Consider the following 23,978-nt stretch of genomic DNA (forward strand, 5'->3'; position numbering starts at 1 on the left):
GCTACAACTTTGCTCAAGATCGTTTCTATGTAAAACGAGACTGTAAAAAGTTATTAATTATTTAAGAGATTGGTAAACTTATGACATGATTAAGCAGCTGCTCTGTAGGCAACACTGTATTTTGCAGTGAGACATAGTAGCCGTGATTTTTGTGTCCTATTCAATCAGGGGCCTGGCTGGCGGCCATGTTTTTGATGCTTTCATCTGCTCTTATCTGTCTGCTCACAACACGATTTTGCTTCATGTATACGTCAGGCGGGCCGTATTTAAATAAGGCCCGTGATCTTGCCTACTGTCAAAAGTATAGGATTGATATGGGGTTGCCAGTCTCCTGTATTCAATGCCCCAGAAAGACCAATGTTGCCTGCTGAGCAGTTGATTGAGCATGATCATAAGACATCAGCGCATTGAACCATTGATAACTTTCGATCCTTGCATTTAATCTAAAAGTGGTCTTGAGCAAAGTTGTAGCTGGGAAAATTTCCTACAAGTACAGTTGAAAGCTTTTGAAGCAGACAGATATGGTGAATTATTAGATAGACATGAACAAAAATCTTGGTTTTACCATAGTAATTCCCATACAAATGTCAAATGGTTTGGGCCATCTCAGTTTCTCACCAAATGGGTTCAAATTTTGAGAGGTTAGTCAGGATCCGATTTGGAATCGTTTAAGTATTGTGGAGCGAAAATTTCAAATTTTGCATCACTCTAATGGACATATTCAGACCTAAAGAGCACAATGGCCTCTTTCATATGTACCGGGTACCTCCGGGAAGTGGACGGATTCTGACATGCGCCGAAATGCATCACATGGAACTCAACATAATGATTAGTGTAAGTATTTATATTGATTTTCATAGCCTACCTGATCCTTTGAAAAAGTTCGTAAGTGGTTTTCTTTTGGGTTCCCTTTGATTTTTCTCGATTTTTCCCACATTTTTACGACGCTTATTCCGGTACAAAACGGCGAAAATGTTGCAAAATGCAGTGTAACCAAAATTTTTTTTTAAATATCCCTTGATTACGAAAGTCTGTAAATATCTGTGAAAAAACTAAAAAGTCTGTAAATGTCTGTAATGAAAAAAATGTCTGTGAAAAGAAAAATAAAAGTCTGTAAATTCACAGACATGTCTGTAAGTCTGGCATCTCTGGTCACGAGTATGATCCTCCGGAGGACCCGGAAGATCCGTAAAAGTGGTCAATTCATGAATCTGATCCTACACACTTAAAACAGATTCGCGAGGTCGGTAGAAAAAAATTCTGAGCTTACACGGCAATTCATAATTTTACTGATATTTCGGCAACAAAAATATTTTTCCCGAGATTCCCCACACACTTTTCCGAAATTCGCAAAGTAATTCGCTGAGCACATCAGTAAATATAAATAATACCGAAATCAGCAATCGCGTTTACTGAGATTTCGGTATTGGCCTCATCCATTGCCGAATTTCGGTAGTACAGCTGTCACTTTTTTCCACCCGCCATTTTTTCAGAAGATCAGAAGTTAATTGCTGTCTGTGTCTTTTGCATCGAAAACAACTTTAAAAAACCCAAAACGTGAACTAAAACGCCCGAGGAAGCAGGATCCGAACCTACGAAAGATGAACCCACTCCATGGTATAATCCAGTGGATTAATGTAAGATCAAGATTGTTCTGTTTTGTTTGAGTGAAAATAATTCTTGTTTGGTTTAAATTTTCAGTCCGACAAGAGTATGCCGACGTCAGCAATTCCCCAAATAATAGTTGTTGGGGAGGAGTTCGAAGTATGGGAGGGCTACCACAGACAAACAGACATAACTCATTGAATATTTCTCACTGTAAAACATCGTTGCTAAAACATTACCGCCATCTGTTGAATACACTGTGGTGGGCACTACACTGAACAGATGGCGGTAGTGTGTAAACGTCAAACGCAAGGGAATTTACTATGCGCGCCACAGGTGGCGGTACTACCAACTACGATACTTTTAAATTGACCGATAAATGCTTGTTCGATGAACAACTTGCGAGTGTTATGTCTGTTTGTCTGTGGTGCTACGTTATTTGGGATAACGTGGTCGTCGGAACAGGACCGGATGTATTGCAGGCGATCGTGCTGCTCTGTAAAGCGTTTACGGTTTACAGAGTAGCATGTTTGCCGTCTGATAAGCTATTTTTTGGCTTTTTTTATCCATGTTACTTTCAAATTAACCAAATGAGCACTACCGGCAACAACTTCATCAACTTCATGTGATGCATTTTTATGGACTTTAATAGATATATAAAATGATAATCCCATTGCAGTGTTTCTTATTTGCAACTATTTTCCACATGACAATCTTTTTTTTATTTTTTTATATTCTTATTGGAAAAAAAATATGCCGAGATTCAGTATGTTTTTTACCGTAGGCATGCTTTTGCCGAGAAATCAGTCGGCAAAAATAGACAACCGTGAATTTTATGATTACCGAGATCCTCGGTAAATTTGCTGTTTGCCGAGATGGTTACCGAGCACTCAGTGGTGCCCATCTCGGCAATTGTTTTGCCGAGATCCGGCGAAAAAAACTTAGTGTGTAGAGCTCAGTGGATTTCTTGAAACCACTCCTAGACGGCTTATCAGACTGAATTCGAAGTTGTGACAGGAATATAGACACTGGAGACCGCAGTATGGTCCTCCGGAAGATCCGGAACATCCGTAAAAGTGGTCAACTCATGAATCTTCCAGTGGGCCATCCCGTATTCTCCAGTGTCCATATTCTAGTCACAACTCCAAATTCATTCTGATAAGACGTCTTTGAGTGGTTTAGAAAAAAAAACCGCGGAGCTTTAGGATCAGTTTCATAAAATGACCACTTTCACGGATGTTCCGGATCTTCCACAGGACCAGTCTTGTGACTTACCGGGAACTGACTATTCCCAAAAGGTGACCAACCATCTGCTTAACAACTTCTCCAAAGACATCAGGAACTTCCTGACAGGAAGTTATTTCTTCAAATTGCCGTACAATCAGTGTTTGGTCCGAGGGGGTTGACTCTATCTACGATGCAGGAAAAATTGTGTTTTGCTGTGGTTAGCTGCGCGCACGCTGAGTAGATAGAAAGAAGATTGATGACGATTCTGAAGATTTCTTGTAAAAAGATGATGCGGGATCCAAATAGATGCGATAAATGAAACAAGATGTTACGAAGATTGATTCGCTAGTATGAGATTTGTTGGGCATGTAGAATTGAGATTTAGATGTGTCGCCCCCCTCGGTTTGGTCCCAATTAGCTCAAATCCCATATGCTACGTGCATTCGTTAATGCCGGATCGACCGTACTATAGGAATCCAGTGGCAACCGTACTATAGGACTCCGGCAAGAACGAATCCGTACTATAGGAATCTTGACTGTATTGTGGACCAACAATTAAAAAGGTCCTATCAACTTTTATAAACAAAACGTTAATTATTCTTTCTTCGACAACCGAACGCAACCCAAATATAATGTTAGTTTGCGTAGGCAAGCCTTGAATCACGAGAAAACGGTTTCCGAAGTTTTGTTCGCAATAGCTGATGTGCTCTTTTCTGTTGTTGGTCGTGATTTGCTCGATTGGTTCCGCTATTTGATAGCTCAATTGAGATTCTATCCGCCAGACTAGGAATATAACGACTATAGGGGAGTGTGGTCGCTGTCGAACATGGCTAAATCATGGATATGACATTCAACATTTCAAGACCAGCAATTGAAAAGGCCTCCACTTCCTATTTTAACCATTTTTAAACAAACCATGTAAGGCCATTTTGTCGCGCAACAGCAATATTTCTTGCAAGTAGCTAAAGAAGATTGCATGAATGTTTCGGGCCCTCCCTTAGCTCAGTCGGTAAAGGCGCAGCTACAAAACGAGACCATGCTGAAGGTGGCTGTGTTCGATTCCCGGTCCGGTCTAGGAATTTTTCGGATTGTAAAATGTCTCGACTTCCCTGGGCATAGAGTATGATTGTACTTGCCACACAATTATACTAATGCAAAAATTATAAAGGCATCGAAAGCTCTCAATTAATAACTTTTTTTTTCCTCTGTTCGGGATCTAACACTACTGCGACCAGTAAATTGATCTATTGTAGTATATCCCGTGTCCTTTTTTTAGTGCATGTCGTATTACTCCTTCACTATTGAGAAATGATGAAGTATTCGATTTTTTTTACAGTTGCCACTCTTGCATTTATCGCAATGATCCGACTCTAATTGAACGCCCTGCGCTTTGGTCAGAGAGCGTATAGGGCGTCGTTGTGCCAATTTGGTCGTGGCACATTTCGAGTAAGAGAGAGTGATTGAAGTTTGCTCAAAAGTGCCTGAGTAAAATGCAAGTATTTTCGATGATTACCCGTAGTTGTTACAGTGAAGATATACACCCATATTCTCGTTTATGTCTGGACGTGTTTGCCATACAGAAACATTTTTATTTGATTTTGTGTGGTGGATGGGTTTCGGGCGTGGACAGGCATATGGGTGATAATATTAAGTTTACGTTAGGATAACGTTGAAACATTGAGAAATGTATCGCTTCAGTTTAAGAAGCACTTCACTTCGCAACCGATGAACCATTCTGACGGCCCACATTGTCGTGCAGGCGCCGTGTGTTGGCAGGGTCCAATATTGGACAGTTTGACGTTTATAAAGTACCATCAGTTAAAACTGTATCTTTGAACTTTATCTCTATACATTCTTAGATGTTTCTTAGTAGATTATCATGTTGGTGTAAGCTGATTCAAAGAGTAAATGGTATTAACATTGAGCTGTCCATAGTTGGGCGTTGTTGAACTTCTGGTACTTGCACTTTTTTTTTCCTTTATTAACGAGACTTTCAGCCTTAGGCTGGTTCATCTCTAAACCTCCAGAGGGGAGGCTCTCAAAAAAGGTAGGGATGGATGTTCCAGATGGGAACTCCTGAAATCATATTTTTACAGAGTATTTTTAAACAGAGTTTTGTGTTTTGTCCCTGTCTCGTTTCAGTTAAGGGGTTTCTGATTCCGGTTGGTCCGTTTACGTTGCGCTAGGTCTGGTGTATAAAGGGTTTGTGTTCGTTCGGGTCGTGGTGATATTTTCGTTCCTTAGCTTTCCTTGTTCGTTACGGTTGGTCATGATAGGGATTTTAAGTGTTATATCTGGTTGAAGAGTCCGGCTTCACGTAAAAAGGCGAGTAGGACCGCTATTCTTGTTAGCTCATTACCTAGAGCATCGCGGATATGCTCAGGAATGTCGTAGCATGTTCTAGCTCCTTCATACTTTGGACAATGACAAATGAAGTGTTCCACAGTTTGCGGCGTGAGGCATAGATCGCATATCCTTCTAAAAGGCCCATCTCCCTTGTAGTTGTGGGAGATGTTTGTATGGCCAGTTCGGAGACGGGATATCACGACCTGCTCTCGGTGCAGTGATGGATCGCCTCTTCTAGTAATATTCTCTTTTAATTTTCTAATAGCTGGTGTTCTAGCTGCTATCCAGTCGCGGCTCCAGGAATCCTCGATAATTTTGGTTACCCATTTTTTTAGATCTGGTCCTGGTACCTCTCGCGTATATTTGGCCATGTACCGACCAGAGGCTGCTAGATGGTCCGCCTCTACATTCCCCCGAACACCACAGTGCCCTGGGATCCAAACGAATGTTGTGTTATTTGGTGCATGTTCCTGGATCGTCTGGATCCAGGGGTGTCTACTCGTTTCGGACTCAAGGGCAGCAACCACGCTGGCGGAGTCGGTGAAGATGGCTATCGGTCGTTCATCGGAGGTGGTGGCAGCGGGTACTTGCACAACATTTCATGTGAATACCAAAGTAACCATATAATCACAAAATAGCTTAAGGTGTGGGTTTAGAGTGGTACAATGTCACTGAGATATGGTTAGTTGGGTATTCAGATGGATATTACTAACCGCACCGAGCCTTCATTCCGGGTGGTGAGCGAACCTGAAGAAGAAGAAGAAGACCATAAACCCCTTCTCGGAACGAGTGTTTTGTTAGTGGACCTGGTCTGCGATTCAAGGTTGGACTCTGTGATGATAAGTATCACATAACAGGTAAAGTAGGCAGCATCATCTTTATCGAAATGTAAGTATTATTGACAATAATCATAACTAGATTATATGCAAATTTATATGATAGGTACCTGGATCAACGTTGTTTAAACATGCGCATTCAATCGTGACGGCTAATATATGTATATATATATATCAATTTAAGTCAAATATATATATATATATATATATATATATATATATATATATAATTACTCACTATAAATTTCATGCATTGTTTCTTCTCATTGTAGACAGCGAATAACGAATAGCGAGCAAGGGCGCTATAACCTAGGCGAATACAGCATTCCCTCCGTATAGGTTACGTCCGCACACCGCTCTCTGTTATCCTTCGACTGAGGTCGGCTGGATCGATTGAGGGATGGCAGTGGGTGGGCGGTGCCGTCCACGCTTGTACGGAGGAAGGACTGTACGCTCGAACACAAGGGGTAAATACCTGTGTTCCATCCCAGGAGATCGGACAACCAAGGAGTGTACATTAACTTTCTTAGCTCTGTCACTCCCAACGATTTATATAGCCTATTTTCAAATCCTGCATACGGAGCGGTTGGTACGGTATGTCCCCGCTCTTTGATTACCTGTGGATTAAATGTTAACCACTGTCTATACTTATTAAGTAGACATGGTAAACATTCACTTCCACAAAAATTAACTAAACGCTACACAGTAGGCCTGGCCGCTTTATTGTTTGTTTCACATCCTTGATGTGCAGCAGGCGTTAATAATGACAAGAAAAATGATAAATGTATTTCTATCATTTTCCAGGATTCTTTCAAGTACTGGCTGTGTATGTGTAGACTAGACTAGACTAGACTAGACTAGGATCCGACTCTAATTGAAAGGTCCCGCTATTTATACCCTTCGGAGTGTTGAAACACCCTCCTAATGGCGCGCCCCTTTGTCAATCAAAATTGGATTCCTTAGCAACAAAATTAAGGTATGACACCGATAATGACCATGCATCAGAACCCTAGTCTTAACCACTTCAAACTAGGGAACCACGAATAGAAGATTAGGAATAACATAGATGAAGACAACTAACTTATTTTTTCCTTGTTTAAAGATCATCCTCGGTAGACAAAGGCGAGTCTTGTCACTATCAACAAGGCATAAAAAGTATCAAGGACTAAGATGTTCCTTGGATTACTGAAAAATCCTGTTCCCCTAGTTTGAAGTAGTCAGGACTAGGAATCGGTGGTAGATCTTACATCCCGTAACGTACCACGAAAAGGTGATCTACCCACATTACGGGGCAATTATAATTAAAATTAATAACTTAGGAAGTGTATCAAAAGAGTGTCCCACATCAAATTGCATAACGGAAAAAACGCTGTAGAAAATTACCCATTGGAAAATTTGGGTAGAAGTAGTTTAGAGTGTATTGTTTACTCTATATTTTTATCGCTGTCAGTTTTTCGAAAGTTGGAAAAAATTGCGTCACCCGAAAAGCAACGTCGTGAATTGATTTTGTGCAAGGACCTGAAAATCCTCAACTCTCTCATCGGGACATCGGAAAACAACTCGGAATCGTGCAGTCAACAGTGAGTCGTGCGATTCTCGGTGTGATTAAACGTTACTACGAAACTCTGAGCATCGAACGGAAGGAGAAATGCGGTCAGAATGGATGTTCTATAAGTGATCATGATCACAAGCGTATCGTGAAAGCGTTTAAGCGGAATCCCAATGCTTCGGTCAGGGATGTGGTCAAAAAGTTGAAACTGTCCAAGTCTTTCGTTCAGAGAGCCAAGGACCGGGAGGGTGAATAAACACGGCAAAATACGGTGGGAAAGTCACGGGCCCGGAAACTGTACATCCATATGCTGACGAAGCCTCATTGTCTCATCATGGATGATGAAACTTACGTCAAGGCAGACTACCGGCAGCTTCCGGGGCTACTGTTCTTCACCGCCCAGCACAATTGTGATGTTCCAGAGGAAGTAAGGAAGCAGAAACTTTCAAAGTTTGCCAAGAAATACATGATTTGACAAGCGATCTGCTCATGTGGCAAACGGAGTGTGCCGTTCATGACTACCGGGACTGTAAACGGGGAGATCTACCTCAAGAAATGTGTCTACAGAAGCATCTGCTTCCTCTTTTGAAGCAACACGAGGGCCCTACGATCTTCTGCTTCGTGCCATTATTCAAATGTTGTCCTGGAGTGGTGCGAAGCCAACGGGGTCACTTTCGTACCCAAGTACATGAACCCCTCCAACGCACCGGAACTAAGGCCCATCGAAAAATACTTAGCTATTATCAACAATCAATACGAAACCAACGATTTTAATTTGGCTCACTACTTGACTAGCCTATTGGTCGCAAGCAAACCGATTAACGTACCCCATTCTAGTCAAGATTCTAGTACTACACTCTGTTTGTTTTGATTCGCTATGAAAGTTTGACAGATAAAATGAGGGGTTCGTGGATTTTCCTATGTTTCGAGGGGTGCATCGATTAGCTTGGGACCGAAGAGAGTACCAGAACTGAGCCAAAAAGTTGAGCACGTATCTTCGGGTCCTTCTGGTCTTAGAGTTACCTCTATGCCGGAACTAAGGCCCATTGCAAAATTCTGGGTTATTAAGAAGCAGGCACTACGGAAGCATCCCAAGGAGGTCAAATCTGAGGAAGAAATGATGAAAAAGTGGGTTTCCGTACAGAAGAAGCTGCAGCCAGATGTTGTACAGAACCTAATGAGTGGAGTTAAGCGTAAGGTGCGAGCGTACGGTTATGGTATTGAAGTTGAATGAAATAAATATGCCAAAAGCTTACTAATGGGTTACATTTTATTGTCTGAAAGTTTGAAAAGGACCGGTCAACTAGGTAATTTTCTACAGCGTTTTTTTCCGTGATGCAATTTGATATGGGACACCCTTTAGAACACTAAGTTGAGAGCACGCAATAAGCTATGCGATAAGCAATAAGCTTGAAATGCGAGGAAGAAGAAGAAGAATGCACGAATGTTTGCCTGCATATGCACATCACCATTATAAATCAGATTTTTTAACTATGTAATCTATCTATTCATCTACTAAAAACAGAAACTCTTGAAGTTTTGATGATTCTTAATGGACTTTGAAAAAATCTGTATATTCTGAAAATATTTTGAATTGAAATGTAGTACTCGTATATGCGAGCATATATGACCACGCGGGCTCTAAAGGGTTAAAACAGTGGGTTCTCTAAACTTCTTTGTAGGCATTTGATCACAGTCGGTAGACAGTTTCATATCGATTCCATACCATCCTCGATGGTTTAACGCATTTTCAGAGCAAGTTTTGATTGCAGTCTTTACGGCCACACTAACGACAACAACAAATACGCGCTGATCGTCTGTCAGTCTGAGCTGAATACTGATGACTGAACCATTATCAGTGCTGTAAAGAGCATGGCGATTGGCTAGAAACTTCACTTTTTCACCATTCTGATTAAACTTCTGTTCTGCCATTAACCTCTCTTCTTCCTTTCGTGCCAATCAACCGAACGGGGAATGCATGCTCACTCATAGCAAGCTCTGCGGTAATCGTACAGTGCGGCCACGGTGTTGCAAAGTCATTAAGGCACCCCCAGTCGGAGCCTACTAAACTCGTGCAGAAAAAAAAAAGAAACACTCAGCAGCAGTAACCCCCGACGCGTTCACCGGAGTCGGTTTTTTATTGTGTCAATTATGGGCCAATAAAATGATCAATTAGGTGCTCCTAATGAAGGTAAAATTGGCTATAGAATTTCACTTTTGAGGTTACGTTGCAGTGCGGTGGAAATTGCAACTTACGACGCGCGTGCCACCTATTGGGCAATGGAACGTGCCGGGCGTTGAATTATTGTGATCAATAAGTGAAACACTAAAAAAAGAACGAATAACGAATAATGTACACAGACAAACGCACTGATCGATTGATCGATCCATTGTGTCGTTTGGCTATGCTCAACGGTAGGCTACATGGTAATTGTAGCAGATTGTTGCAACTGTTTCACTGATATTCTTATTTATGGATCTTGTCGCATATCAATGAATCACTGCTAGACACTCGGACAGGATGAATGTGTTAACGGTTGTTTTGTTCTTACTTCGCCAATTTGTTTATAAAATATATTTGGAAATTCCCGGTCATTCCTTTTGCATGCATAGGTAAAACCAATCAAAGTGTGCTTTCATATGTAATGTATAGTTAAATATTCGAATCACGTGTTTTGACACTTAGCCTCGTGGATAGACTGAATACTGGATGTGAACTGTATTCTATAAGCTTTCCGCGCTTCTTGCAGCATTCATAATTTATGAGTTATATTTACTTTACAACTGAGGGGAGCGTCACATCTAAATCCTAAGATGATCGAAAAAGCGCACGCTATCTTCGATTAAACTTCTATCGTTTCTCGCATCTAAATCCAACTTCTTGCATCGTTTCCAGCAAAAAATCATATTTTACAATCAAAAAATTCCCTAAAAAAGACTGAGCTTCTGTGAATTTCTCCTCTTCTTCTTCTTCGCATTTCAAGCTTATTGCATATCGCATATTAGCTTATTGCGTGCTCTCAACTTAGTGTTCCAGATGCACTTCCACAGTTATTAATTGAGAGCTTTCGATGCCTGTTCTATTTTTGCATTGATATAATTGTGTGGCAAGTCCAATCATACTTCTATGCCCAGGGAAGTCGAGAAATTTTCCAACCCGGAAAATTCCTAGACCGGGACCGGGAATTGAACCCAGCCACCTCCAGCATGGTCTTGCTTTGTAGCTGCGCCTTTGCCGACTGAGCTAAGGGAGGCTCCTACAGATCCGTATTTCTGCAAAATGCAATAAATTCTATACATCTACGGAAAATTTCGTAGAACCAACATCACTGACTTCCATTTGTTTTGATTTTATTCAACACAGCTGACGCATTGTCAGAACGAGGAAAAGGCAACTCTCGATTACGTTTTCGAAGGGACGTATCAGCTTTTGTAAACGGTGCATTTGAACGTCGATTTGGCGTAACTGGTAGCTCGGCCACGCATACTAAAACGCTGTCCAGACTGGAGAGTCAAACATGTTATAACGGTTGTCAAATAATTGCAACACAGAAACCACCATCAAGATAGCGCTATAACATGTTATAACTCTGTAGTCTGAACGTACTATAAAGTTTCTCCTATCTGATGGTAGTGTTAACACCGACAAACCGACATGACACTTAATTAATTAAATGTGCAGTGATCCGAACTGTCAAAACTATAGGGTTTTTTTCATCTAGATAAAAATAATTTGTCCAGAATAGATCACACACGAACGAATTCCTAACTTTTGCATGCGGGTTCATGGCTTAGCAAAATGTTTCCCGCGAACGCGGAGCCAGATGTCAGTAGTTTGCTTTGGTCAGAAATTTTATTGTTTTTGCTATGGTCATTCATGTAGGTTTGTCGGTGGTGTTAATATGCGTGGGCGAGTGTGTTAGTATGCATGCAAAATACGCTTTACGATATTTTTTGAAGAATTTTCTTGTAAGTGATATATCTGTTTGCTTGTGCCAATACTAATGGTGGAAGAGGGGGGGGGGGGGTCAAGAATAAAAAAACTGTCTACGTAGTTTTTGAACAGCCCCTAACGTGTGTTGCCATTTTTATTCGGTTATAAAATATTTTAAATATGAAATCAAATGATTTTAGTTATGGGACTATCTCAAAAGATATTTCATTCGTTTCCATACTGAATGTTTTTCACTATATCTAACATATGTATAGCTAACGAAATACATACAAAAGAGCAATTACACGTGTCCGAATAGAAAATCATCCAACTGATTTTGTCATACGGTTTTCAATAACATGGAAATTAGATGCAACTGAATGATGTTTCATTCTATAAATGGAGGGTGATTTGGTTCAGTGTATATGATATTCAGATAACAATCATTGTTTTGTTATTGGAATAGTAACTAAGTAAATCCGATGACTGGCACTCTCGACACTGCCGGCACATCTGCGGCACACTTTGGGTACACTGAGAAAAAAGTTGACCCCTTGGTCAGACTTTACACATCGAATTCACTACTTTACAGCATATTTGATCTTTGTACGCTTATGGCCATGTAAAATCGTGCGCTGAATCCAAAAATGTAGTCCAAAAAAATCTCAGTAGGATTGTTTTCGAAACATAGCTAAAAAATTAAATTTTACTTTAAAAAATGTGTTTACTAAAATACAAATATCTCAGACTGTAATGAAGTTATATTATTTACTTTAACGCCAAATTAAAGATGATAGAATTTGCTTTCGATTGTTTGAACCCATTTTTAGTGAGATTAATGGTACAACCACTACAAACATTTTTATTTACACTGCTTAAAAACTTAGCAGAAATTCAATTTAAACAAAATATAAAAAAAAAAACTATTAATTAACAACAAAACCAATAATCTCACTAACAATTGATGTTCAGTGGATCGAAGAAAAAAAAAAATCTTACCATTAATTTGTCGTTAAAAAATTTGATATAGTCTCGGAGATATTTGTATTTTAGCAAACACACTTTTTCAAATTGAATTTTCATTTTTTAGCTGCACCTCGAAAACTATCTTACTGAGATTTTTGACGGAGGATTACGTCTTTCGGCAACATATTGGGGGTGCAATTAAAAAAAAAAACAAAATCGACCGCGTTACGAAAAGTGGTCAGGTTTTAACCACTTATAACCATAGAGGTAACTCTAAGACTACACGCAAACCAAAAATCTATTACAATGAATGTTAGTTCCGTTTCCTATCATCCTCTGTTCATGAACATCGCAGCGAATGTTAGAAGTTGACCTTACAGGCGATGTAATGGTTTTTTGTCTTTTTCATTTCGTGTTCCATCTACGCTTTCGACTATACCAGTAAGCTTGTAGAACGACGCACATTGTAGAACATTGTAGAACGACGCACACACTTGCCTCGAATCTCTCCAGCAGAAAAAGCATACGAAGTCGAGTATGCGAGAAAATGAGCGCTTCATGTTTGCTATTAGGCTATCCATATTCAGGAGCATGTAGAGAGCAGTGGAGAAAGCACAGGTCTGATAATCGAAGCGTTCTTGGTTCGAGTCCAGTCGGCAATCAGATTCCTATTTTTTTGACATAACTAATTTACCTCACTAATACACTCTACATTTTTCGGTCTCCAATTTTCTTGCATTGGACCGCAGCTAGGTATATCGCATCCTCGGTTCATGCGGTCTCCACTAAAATCCTCTGATGATGAATCCCACATAATTGTAAGCGAATCTTACATCGCTCGGTTGGGTATAGTAAGTTTTCATTTGTGAGTATCAAATACTCATAAATGGGTAATTTTTTTACTCATTTAATGGGTAGTCCCAGTGTCCCTCGAAAATGCTTACTTTGTAGTCATTATTGCACGCAAACCAAAAATCTATTACAATGAATGTTAGTTCCATTTCCTATCATCCTCTGTTCATGAACATCGCAGCGAATGTTTGAAGTTGACCTTGCAGGCGATGTAATGCTTTTATGCCTTTTTTATTTCGTGTTCTGTCTGTGCTTTCACCTACACAAGCAAGCATTTGCCTTGATTTTCATGTATAACATGGTAGAACCAACAATCAATACGAAACTAACGATTTTAAATTGGCTCACCACTTTAGTAGCCTATTGGTCCCAAGCAAACGATTAACGTACCCTATTCTAGTTGAAATTCTATTACTACACTATGTTTGTTTTGATTCGCTATGAAAGTTTGACAGATAACATCAGGGGTGTGTGGATTCATGCAGAACATGCAGGGGTGAGTGAAATAGCTTGGGACTGCTTGGGACCGTTGTTCTGGTACTGAGTGAGCCAAAAATAATAATGATTTTCTTCGGGACCTACTAGTCTTAGAGTTACCTCTATGGTAGAACGACGCACACCCTTGCCTCGAATCTCTCCAGCAGAAAAAGCATACGAAGTCGAGTGTAACATCATTAGATGTTATAATGATATTTTGTACTTGTTAGATACAAGAAGAGGTTGAAAGGCAAGTGTTTGACTAATAAAATCTGTCAATTTCGCTACCAGAGTGTTACAATCAGCGATCTTATGATTCGTGAGCGTTCACTCAGAGTGAGCGCTCGCGAGTCGTAAAATCGCTGATTGTGACTATCTGAAAGCAAATTTGACAGGTTTCATGTGTCAAACACTTGCCTTTCAACCTCTTCTTGTATCTAACAAGTACAAAATATCATTATAACATCTAATGATTTCAAAATTCAGAAAATCATGTTTTTATAGCAAGTGAGTGGAAAATGTTTATCCTAGCCTCGAACACGCGTACAAAATTTATGAGTTTGTTCGTGTCTAATCTATTACGGACAAATTATTTTTATCTATTTTTATGGTTTTGACAGATGGGATCGCTGCATATTTGAATGGGCCGTTATGGATTCTCGATCAAGAATTAAGTTTAAGTTTCATGTCGGTTTGTCGGTGATAGCATCTCTGATCACGCCTTCCTTGGGGAGGGAAATAAAGCCGTTAGTCCCGGTTCATGAGTTGATGAATCGATAGGTATGGTCCAGGCGTGGGAGCTGCCTCCCTGGCGTCGGTAGCATTGGTGCTCAGTACGAAAAACAAGATCGACGGAAAACAAATCAAGGAAAATAAAAACAAATGTGCAGCGATACCATCTGTCAAAACCATAAAAACTTTTCATCTAGATAAAAATTACTTGTCCAGAATAGATCAGACACGAACCAATCCATACATTTTGCACTCGTGTTCATGGTGTAGATAAATGTTTTCCGCGAACACGGAGGTAGCAACAATCAATACGAAAGTAACGATTTTAAATTGGCTCACCACTTTAGTAGCCTATTGGTCCCAAGCAAACGATTAACGTATCCCATTTTAGTTGAAATTCTAGTACTACACTATGTTTGTTTTGATTCGCTATGAAAGTTTGACAGATAACATCAGGGGTATGTGGATTCATGCAGAACATGCAGGGGTGAGTGAAATAGCTTGGGACTGCTTGGGACCGTTGTTCTGGTACTGAGTGAGCCAAAAATAATAATGATTTTCTTCGGGACCCAGTGGTCTTAGAGTTACCTCTATGGAGGTAGTGTGCTATGAGCAGAAATTTCTTGGTAATTTCTATGGTCATTTACTTCGGTTTGTCAGTGCCAGTTATGCGAGGTAGGCGACGATTGTTCGTATTCGACAGCCACCTCCCCCCCCCCCCCCCTTGGTTTCGGGAGGTGCATCGATTAGCTTGGCACGCTCAAAAGTGACCTGCAATCGGCCTTGCGGTTAGATTAGCAGCTTGTACAGAACGTTAATGTACAACGCCACCCTCTGACTGCATCTATGAGTCTTACCCTTAAGTGGACCCTACACGTTTGCTTTTATTGACAATAATCTTATTGTCAATACACTCTATGTTGACATCAATGCATCGGTATTGACAATAATTCTGTATCACAGAAAAAAATTACCCTTAATTTAAGTTCTTTTTACTTAATTATGGGTAATTTTGAGTTTTGCATCCCACTCTCACTTTTTGTTGTTGTCAAAAACGGAACGAGAGATTCGACTTTCTCATGACTATCGTTCAATAAGCTACTAGTGAGTATATGAGATATTCTCAAATTTGAGTAAATTGAACTTAATGTTGGGTAGAAAATACTCACGAGTAAGTAATTATTTTTGCCGTAGTCAAATAAAAACTACTATAAGCGGTTTACTGAAAATTAGCTTATTGAACAGAACATGGGAGATGAGTGAAAAGAACTTAATTTTGGGTAATTTTTCGGTTCCTTGACACATTATCAATATTATTGTCAATAAACTCCCTTCGCGTCAATATATTGATACGTGTAGGGTTTGCTCGTTAGCTGGCACAAATTCAACCGTGTTTAAAGCGAACCCCACACGTATCAATATATTGACGCGAAGGGGAATTATTGACAATAATATTGATGATGTGAATACAGAAATATTTTCAAAATCGATGTATTGACGTCAATATAGAATGTATTGACCAGGCATGGAAAATCATTTGCATTCATTTCGTGCCTTCATTTACATTCATTTGCCTCTAACTTTTTTCTTCAACAGCATTCCGCAAAACGATGTAAAGAGCTTTTGTAGGTTTTGTTATTAGCTACAACTTTTGCTAACAAGTCAAATCCGTATCTCTTATGTATGACGAACCAGAGCGAACAGAATCCACTACTGTTTTTCAGTGAATGTATTTTACATTCACTAAAAAACAGTGACAAGTTCTGCCCACTCTAGTTCGTGATGCATAAGAGATACAGATTTGAGTTAAGAGCAAAAGTTGTAGCTAATAACAAAACCTACAAAAGCTCTTTACATCATTTTGCGGAATGTTGTTGATGAAAAAAGTTAGAGGCAAATGAATGCAAATGAATGTATGAAAAGAATGCAATTGATTTTCCACGCCTATTGATAATACAATTATTGTCAATAAAAGCAACCGTGTAAGGTCCACTTAAAGCATAAAATTTGATCAATTTGGTACTTACCATTTTTTTCCAAAACCATCACCTTGGTGGAAGATAAAAAGCCGACCGAAATCATCCCGATCCACACAGCGGAGAAACGCAAACGGAAGCGAAACCAAAACTGACGGACCACATCAGGCGGACTACTGAGTTGCTATATAGGTAGGTACTTACCTCTCCGATCGAACATCATCGCCATGGCAACTCAACCAAGAGTGAAGGTTAAATTTACACGGCCGATGACTGCGATCCAATATTGACTGGTTATTCACCCAAAATCGCATATAGACGGAGTAAACAGTCCCACGGCTTTTCCTCGCCCGAATATGAGGAAAATCGACGAAAATTTTCCTCAGTCTATAGGATTATGTTAATTGACATAACATCAAAGGTGTGCAAAGTGCGTGGCGATGCTGTCAACAAGCACACTTCTCGACAACGGGACGGGCGGGTTGTGTCACAGCATCGCCACGCATTTCAAAAAGTTTATCGTGGAAAATTTTACCCAGTCCAGTGTTTCCAAAAATTCAAATGCAGTTTTTTCGACGCAGTTTTTCAGAAAAAAACTGCATTTGAATTTTTCCAAAAATGCATCGAAGTAAAGTTGGAATCTTAATCGGGCGTGTGCGGGAAGCGGATTTTTTTCGGACATTGGGAAAATGACAACAGTTTTGATTTTTTTTTTGAAAATTTCTCCACTAGCGCTTTCATGTTCGCGTTCGTGTTGTGGGTGTGTGTATTTAAGGTAGCTTGTTACATACTCAGTTGTTTTGATTTTTTTTTGTATTTTTTTTTCTTCGCTTCATTTATCATTCCTATCATTCTCTTTTTCGACGTTACTCCTAACGCCGCCGCTGTCTTTTTATTTGCAAATATTTTATAGAAACAAAAAAAATCGATAGGTTTTTTTTTAATTAGGTTTAGTTTAAATAAGAAAACAAATATATAATATAATTTTATTAAAGGTATATAAAATAATAATAATAATTATGCTGTAAGAAGGAAGGAAGGTTTGCGTTTCCTTCTCTATTTTTATTATGTTTGAATGTACATACACAAAGGAAAAAGAACAAAAAAAGAAAGAAGAGTAGCTTTTTCTCCGATTGTTTTCTTCTTCTAAGTGTAACTACCAATAACTCAGGATTGCATAGTAGATGGCCCCTCGATGATTTGCGTGTTTTTATTTTCATTGTTTGTTTGCATCAATATAGTAAATTATAGTTTTTTTTAATTGTTTAATAATTATAATAATAGCTAGTGTTGGGGATGGGGAAGGGAGGGGAACAATAAGATAAGAGTACACTGATAGAAAACGGAAGGTTGAAGCTCTGGATTTGTTGGCATTATTTTTTTTCTCGTTTGTTTAAATATCAGTTTTTCGCGCGTGGTCATAAATAATTAAATAGGGTTCTACACGATAAGACACAGATAAAAAAAATATATATGCTATAATTGTATGCATGCAAGTGTTTTGGGTGTATGTGTGTTTTTTATTTGTATAATAATAACGTCTTTTTTCGCATCAGTGTGTTTTTCTTCAACATCAGACTCATTTTTTTGTATGTTATCAGTTACTGCTTGCTTGCTCAGTTCCTCAGTCATCATCATCGTCGTCGTCGTCGAAAGACGAGTGGGGGGAATGAGAATGATAAGAGTTTCGCGGGTTGGTAGAGGGAATTGGGAGGGGGAGCGGAAGGGGGAGGAAGCATTATTCAAATCGAGTCGTTCGCCATTCTCTCTTTGCGTGTTCCTGTTCTCGGTTCGCTTTGTTCTAACTACACATTCTATTAATGCTCTCTCTTGTTTTTTGCCACTAAACTACTTCATGGAAGACTTGTTGATTGATTGTTGTTTGTGGTGGCTCGTTTAAAGAGTGTTGGTTTTTTGTTTGAGTTGGGGCGCTCTTAACATGTAAGTGGAAGGGGCGACGAAATGCGGAAAGTCTAAAAGGCAAGTACGGGGTGTGCTGGTGATAGTTGGTGGGCTCTTAACTTTTACGTATATAATTTATTAAATAAGTTACATAAAAAAATGCAATAAATAAGTAGAAGAAAAAATTGAGAGATCTCTTTCTTAACTCTTGGCTTTTATTGCAGGTTTGCGTGTACGTTTTTTCAACCGCGGAGATTTAGATTTAAGACAGCAAACATGACTTGGCGAGCTAAGAGGACATTTAAAGACGCATCGAATGGGACCAATTCATCGTGCACATTTCGTTCAGTGTCCACGTCCAACAAACTCCGACCTTTCGATGCGTCTTCAAACCAAAATCACAAACATGGGTAAACATATGACGAAACAAGGAAACGGAAAAAGAGATTGTCGCTGAATCGAACCCTCCCCCCACACTTTCTTCCGACGACCCGATTCGAATAGCGTTTCCACGCGTGCCTGACGAGGAATCCTGATGGGGGAACCCTAGCTTACCATTATTACACATTATACCTACAGAAACGTTGCGCAAAAAAAAATTGTTACCATAATAATCTTTCTTTTCTTTAACCCTAAATCTAATGGAAGATTTGCTGAGTGTTTTCACCTTCTTCTGTACAAATATATTCTCTTCTGTTAAACTTTCTCTCTGTCTCTGGCCTTACAATCTAACCTCACAAGGGAAATTAAAGCAAATATCCGAGAGCGCACTGCTTTGCGGTTGCCGCCGCCGTTGGACCCCTCGACCCCGCCCTGGGCCATTGTCTTTTCGCATAAATAGATATTACAGGTAGTCTTCGTCGTCGCTTGAGCGGTCACCCCCCTTTTCCTTCTTTCCTCCTAGTAACACAGATGGCAGTAGGCTTATCAACACGTATTAAAAAAAAAGGCATTACATACTATGATCACAATGAGACTGAAAAAAAAAGATTATTATCCTTCAAACTCCAAGGGCGACGGGGGTCCACCGAATCAAATAGACAGCGGCGTCCGAAGCTGTCAGTGGCTCTCTCAATAAAAAATGTTTCACTATTTTAGACAGAAAAAAAACGTCGTTTTCTTAAATCCTGTGTGTGGAAGAATCTTCGGAAGAATTGGGCCCTGAGTAGACCCGGGGGAAAAAAGCGGCAATAACTTAGAGCTAGAGGATTTTTCGTCTTACATTCTGTTAACGTGTCACATTTCTTTTCTTTGTATGTTTATTCCGTCTTAAATGGTAATGAAGTAATTTTTAAAATGTACATTCCTGATTGCATGTTTTCAGAGGTAGGGCAAATCCCTAGGAAAGAAAAAAAGAAAATCCTGTACATGACTTATATCGACGCGCACACCGCTGCTGTGTGTCGCGCGCTTTGTAAACTAGATCCAGAGGTAAGGCACTATCTGGCGACCAAGGGCTATCAGCGGTAAAAAATTGTACAAGGAAAAGTCAAAGCACGTGAACAGTCATCGACACTCGTGGAGCAGAAAAAGAATCCATTTTCATTACAAATCGTGCTTTCTTTTCGCAATAAAATAAGAAAGTAAAGCATATGGAGGAAATAAATAAAATAAATTAAAAAATAATAAAGATAGCATGATAATAATAATAATAATAATAATAGTTAATAATTAATAGAAACACGAGGGGGAGAATTGACGTCTTTTACGCTAATCGAAAATGTTCTGCTGTTTGTGAAATCGAAATTCGTCTTTTGCTAGTGTCTCTCACTGGAAGCTTCTTCTTCTTCTTCTTACACATCTATCTCGCTTCGTTTTTTCCTTCTCGGTCCATTCAAAATATACATATCAATCTAAACGAGGACTGCTCACTCGCTCTCTCTCTCTCTCTCTCTTTTTCTTAAAACATATTTTGTTTTCCCTTTTCTCTCTTCTTTTAACGGTAATTAGGTAGGTAAATTACACACAGGTACACACAAACACACTTTTTCCAACTTAAATGAACAAACTACACTGAAAAAAAAACTAGCTCCATTTTTTCGCTTGCAATCATCGTCCATTTTTGAGCATAAGCAAATCAAAGAAAAAGGCGTGCTATCACGCGTGAAGGTGTGCATGTTTGTGTGCGTCTGTCCGTACGTGCCTTAGGTGTTTTGTTGTTGTTGTTGAATCCTCGTTTCACATGTTTAAATAAAGTTTATAATCATAAAAAATAAATAATTAAATAAGTGTGTTACATTTCCGTTCGCTACACTTGCTCCAACGTTATTAAATTTGCATTTTGTGCCTTTGTTTACACGTGTGTTGAAATAAATATTCGTTTGCTTGAGTGTTGTTTTGATTTTTTTACATTATGCGTTTGTGTTCGTGAGGTGCCGACACACACACACGCACATATTTTCAGTTTGAATAAATAGTTGAAACTTCCCCGGAAAATAAACCTCCAAATAGAAAAGAACCACAGTTTTCCTAATCTAACTGCGCTTTCTCTCGCTCTCTCCTAACAACTGTATATTTATATATAAAATAAAGAGTTATATGTGTAAATAATATGCATATTTGTCCAAGAGTGTGTGCGTGCGTGCGTGTGAAGCGCCTTTGCGTGATTTTTTTCTAAAGAATATCCGTGGTCAGCCAGCTCCCTCTCTCTCTCTGGAATGGTATGTGTGTGTGTGTGTGCGCGTGCGTACAGAAAATAGAACAACCACAAACCCTCCTCCTCCCACACACAACCTACCGATCAACAACCGGACCAACCAACTAAACAGCAACGTGTTATACAAGATATATAATATTCGTGTATAAGGAAAAAAAAAATACATATCACAACGCACAACGCGCACAACACACGCACACCGACGACACTCGCTGCTGCTGCTGCTAGCTAACCAACCCCTCGTGATCACCACTATAAAAAAGTATAGCTAATAGCTAGATCTAGATCATCATATTGGTAAAAGCATCCATCGTCGAGCTGAGGCGGTTGAACACCGGCAGTCGGGCCTCGACGGAATCCAGCGAGACGCCGCCCTTGTTGGACTGTTGCATCAGCGACGGGGAAGGCGGTGGAGGAGTGGTCATCGGCGAGTGGCCACCATCGATGGGACTAGCCGGTGGCGACGCCGGGAAGTTGAAGGCACTCTGCCCGGTTGGACCTCCTTGGCCGATGGCCGTCGGGCTGCCCTGTTCGGGGAAGAAGCTGGCCATCGAAGTCGTAGGCGACAACGAGAGCGATCCAATCGGGGAAGCACGATCCGAACCGGTGGACATCGACAGTGCCGGGCTGAGTGGGAGTTGATGTTGCTGTTGCTGCTGCTGCTGCTGTTGGTGCTGATGTTGCTGTTGCTGCTGGTGTTGCTGAAGCAGTACAGCAGTCTGTTGGAGTTGAGCTTGCTGCAGGACGGCAGCAGCCGCGGCCGCAGCTGCCGCATTGGAAGATTGCTGACTTTGGCCGTTGGAGTTTGCTGCAGCTGCGGCAGCCGCAGCTAGCTGGGCGTGGTAGGCGGCCACCGAGCGGTTGTGGTTCCGTGCCTCTTCGGCATTGTGGACAAAGTGGCACCGGGGTCCATATGGACAGAACCCGACGCTGTGGAACGTACGGCACAGCTCGGTCTTGTACTTTGGATGACGCTGAAGATTGCGCAGTTCCTGCATGCCGTGGGCGAACTGGCACTTGTCGCCGTACTTGCACTCACCCGCTTCCTCGAACGGTCGGCACAGTTCGGTTTTGTATCTGCGGAGGAATCGGAAAGAAAGGGGTTTGCGTTATGATCGGAAACAGTTGTCAGTGCAATGGGATGGTTGGGTATCTGAGTATGATCTTTCTGAATTAGGTATCTCATTATCACCTCGAAACTTCAAGAGAACGAAACATCAGTTGGAGGTCCACGTTTGCAACACGGAGTTTCAGTTTTATCAGCAATGTCACAACAGTGTGCGAGATTTGTGCTCGAGAAAACTTGAAGTGATAGGACATATCAGCCATCATGACGGCCATTTTATGACTCTTCAAGGAATTACCTTAAGGTGAACTTCGTTTTTCGGAATTGTGATTTAAGATTTATGCTGTAACCCGATCATAAGAGATTCAAACTTCAAAAATAGTTTTCATCTAGCTTCCATTGCACAGTGGGCCAGGCATTAAATCTAGCGGGGGAAAAAATAATAACGCTCTGGGATTGCATCTAATTGAGTTGAAGTGTCCAGTGCAGTTTACTGTTTTCGACAAATTTGTCGAACGTAGAATTTTATGAAAAGCTGTACATCTTCAAACGACTGAGATATACGAAGTTTTATAAAATTTACCTGTAATTCACGTTCGATTTGTACTGATCAATCGAATCTTTTCCACATCAATGCTATTATTTTTAGAATACTTAAAATTTACTTTACATTCCTCAAATTATCTTAGATGTATATTAGATATATTTGAGATATTCGTATTTGACTCAAACAATATGTGTTCAATAAGTTAGAATACACTTTAAAAATGTGTTAAAAAATGAAAATACAAGATATTCTTTTCTGAGTCAATTTTCATTAAAGCAATGTTTATTAAGAACCTTTACGACATATTATATGGGAGCACCCCCCTTTGTGCTGTATGACGAGCTTGAGACGTTTCTAAAAAGAATCGCGCGCGGCACGCACCTGGTCCATCGGCATCTCGTCCCAGATCTTGGAAAAGAGCACCTTAAATTGGTCCATAGTGCTCACTTGATGTTCGCTCTGCTTGTCCAGCATGTACGACCATACATAAAAATCGAGGGGATTAAGTTCCGGGGAGCTGGGAGGCCACAAAGTCTTATCGAGTAAATCAGTCAAATTCTCCCGACACCACGCTTGGACGATATTCGCCGTGTGGGCCGGTGTGCCGTCCTGTTGAAAGACGTAATGATCCTTTCCGTAGAGCTCCCGAAGTTCCTGGGCCACAATCTTCTCCAGAACCTCGGTCTTAACGACTGTTCATTAAGGAAAATGGACACCTGTTTATCAATGGTTTAGGGTTAAAACGTAACGAAAAATTGTGAATTTCGCTCAGTGTGTAAAAACATTGTTTATTTTGGCAACACACCTGAAAAATATAAAAAAAGTGAGAAATTTCGAACGATGGGTCGGATTAGCTTATCAACTCGCAGTTTAATTCTGCACAAATGGTTGTCCGAAAAGTTGTCGTTTCGAGAATTGGCAAAAAGCGTGAAGTGCAGTAAATCTACAGTGTTCAAGATTGTTAAGAAGTTTGGAGAAACATGTTCTCTTGAAGATTTACCGAAATCTGGGCGCAAAAAGGGAACATCGGAGCAGAAAAAGGAGCTGGCAGCAGTACGCCTTTTGAAATTGCATAAACCGTGTTCCGTTCGTGAAATTGCCAAAAAATTTGACATTAGCGTCGGAACTGTGCAGAATATCAAGAAAAGGAACAAGATCACAGCCTACAAGAAGCCAAAAGCACCCAAAAGGACGGATTCACAGGTAGCTTCTTCGAAAATACGGTCACGGAACTTGTATGACGTTCTCCTTCAAAAGCCGAATCGGTGTATTTTGATGGAAGACGAGACGTATGTCAAATTGGATAC

At 40.2% G+C, this 23,978-nt stretch overlaps 1 protein-coding gene across 2 annotated transcripts in view; it reads right to left on the reverse strand.

Moving 5' to 3' along the window:
* Positions 1 to 17,559: 17,559 nt before the first annotated feature.
* The window catches only part of Tis11 (Tis11 zinc finger protein), an 86,989-nt gene continuing 80,570 nt past the window's right edge, over positions 17,560 to 23,978 (reverse strand). For both annotated transcript variants that reach the window (XM_065227360.1, XM_065227354.1), the window contains exon 4: positions 17,560 to 22,135. In XM_065227360.1, the coding sequence (XP_065083432.1) occupies positions 21,340 to 22,135 (796 nt within the window). In that variant the 3' untranslated portion in view covers positions 17,560 to 21,339. The remainder of the gene's footprint in view (positions 22,136 to 23,978) is intronic.

This window comes from Ochlerotatus camptorhynchus, unplaced genomic scaffold (assembly GCF_037179485.1).
Source record: "Ochlerotatus camptorhynchus isolate MF236.1 unplaced genomic scaffold, CSIRO-AGI_Acam_v1.1 ptg000022l, whole genome shotgun sequence".
In the NCBI taxonomy this organism is placed as follows: Eukaryota; Metazoa; Arthropoda; class Insecta; order Diptera; family Culicidae; genus Ochlerotatus; species Ochlerotatus camptorhynchus.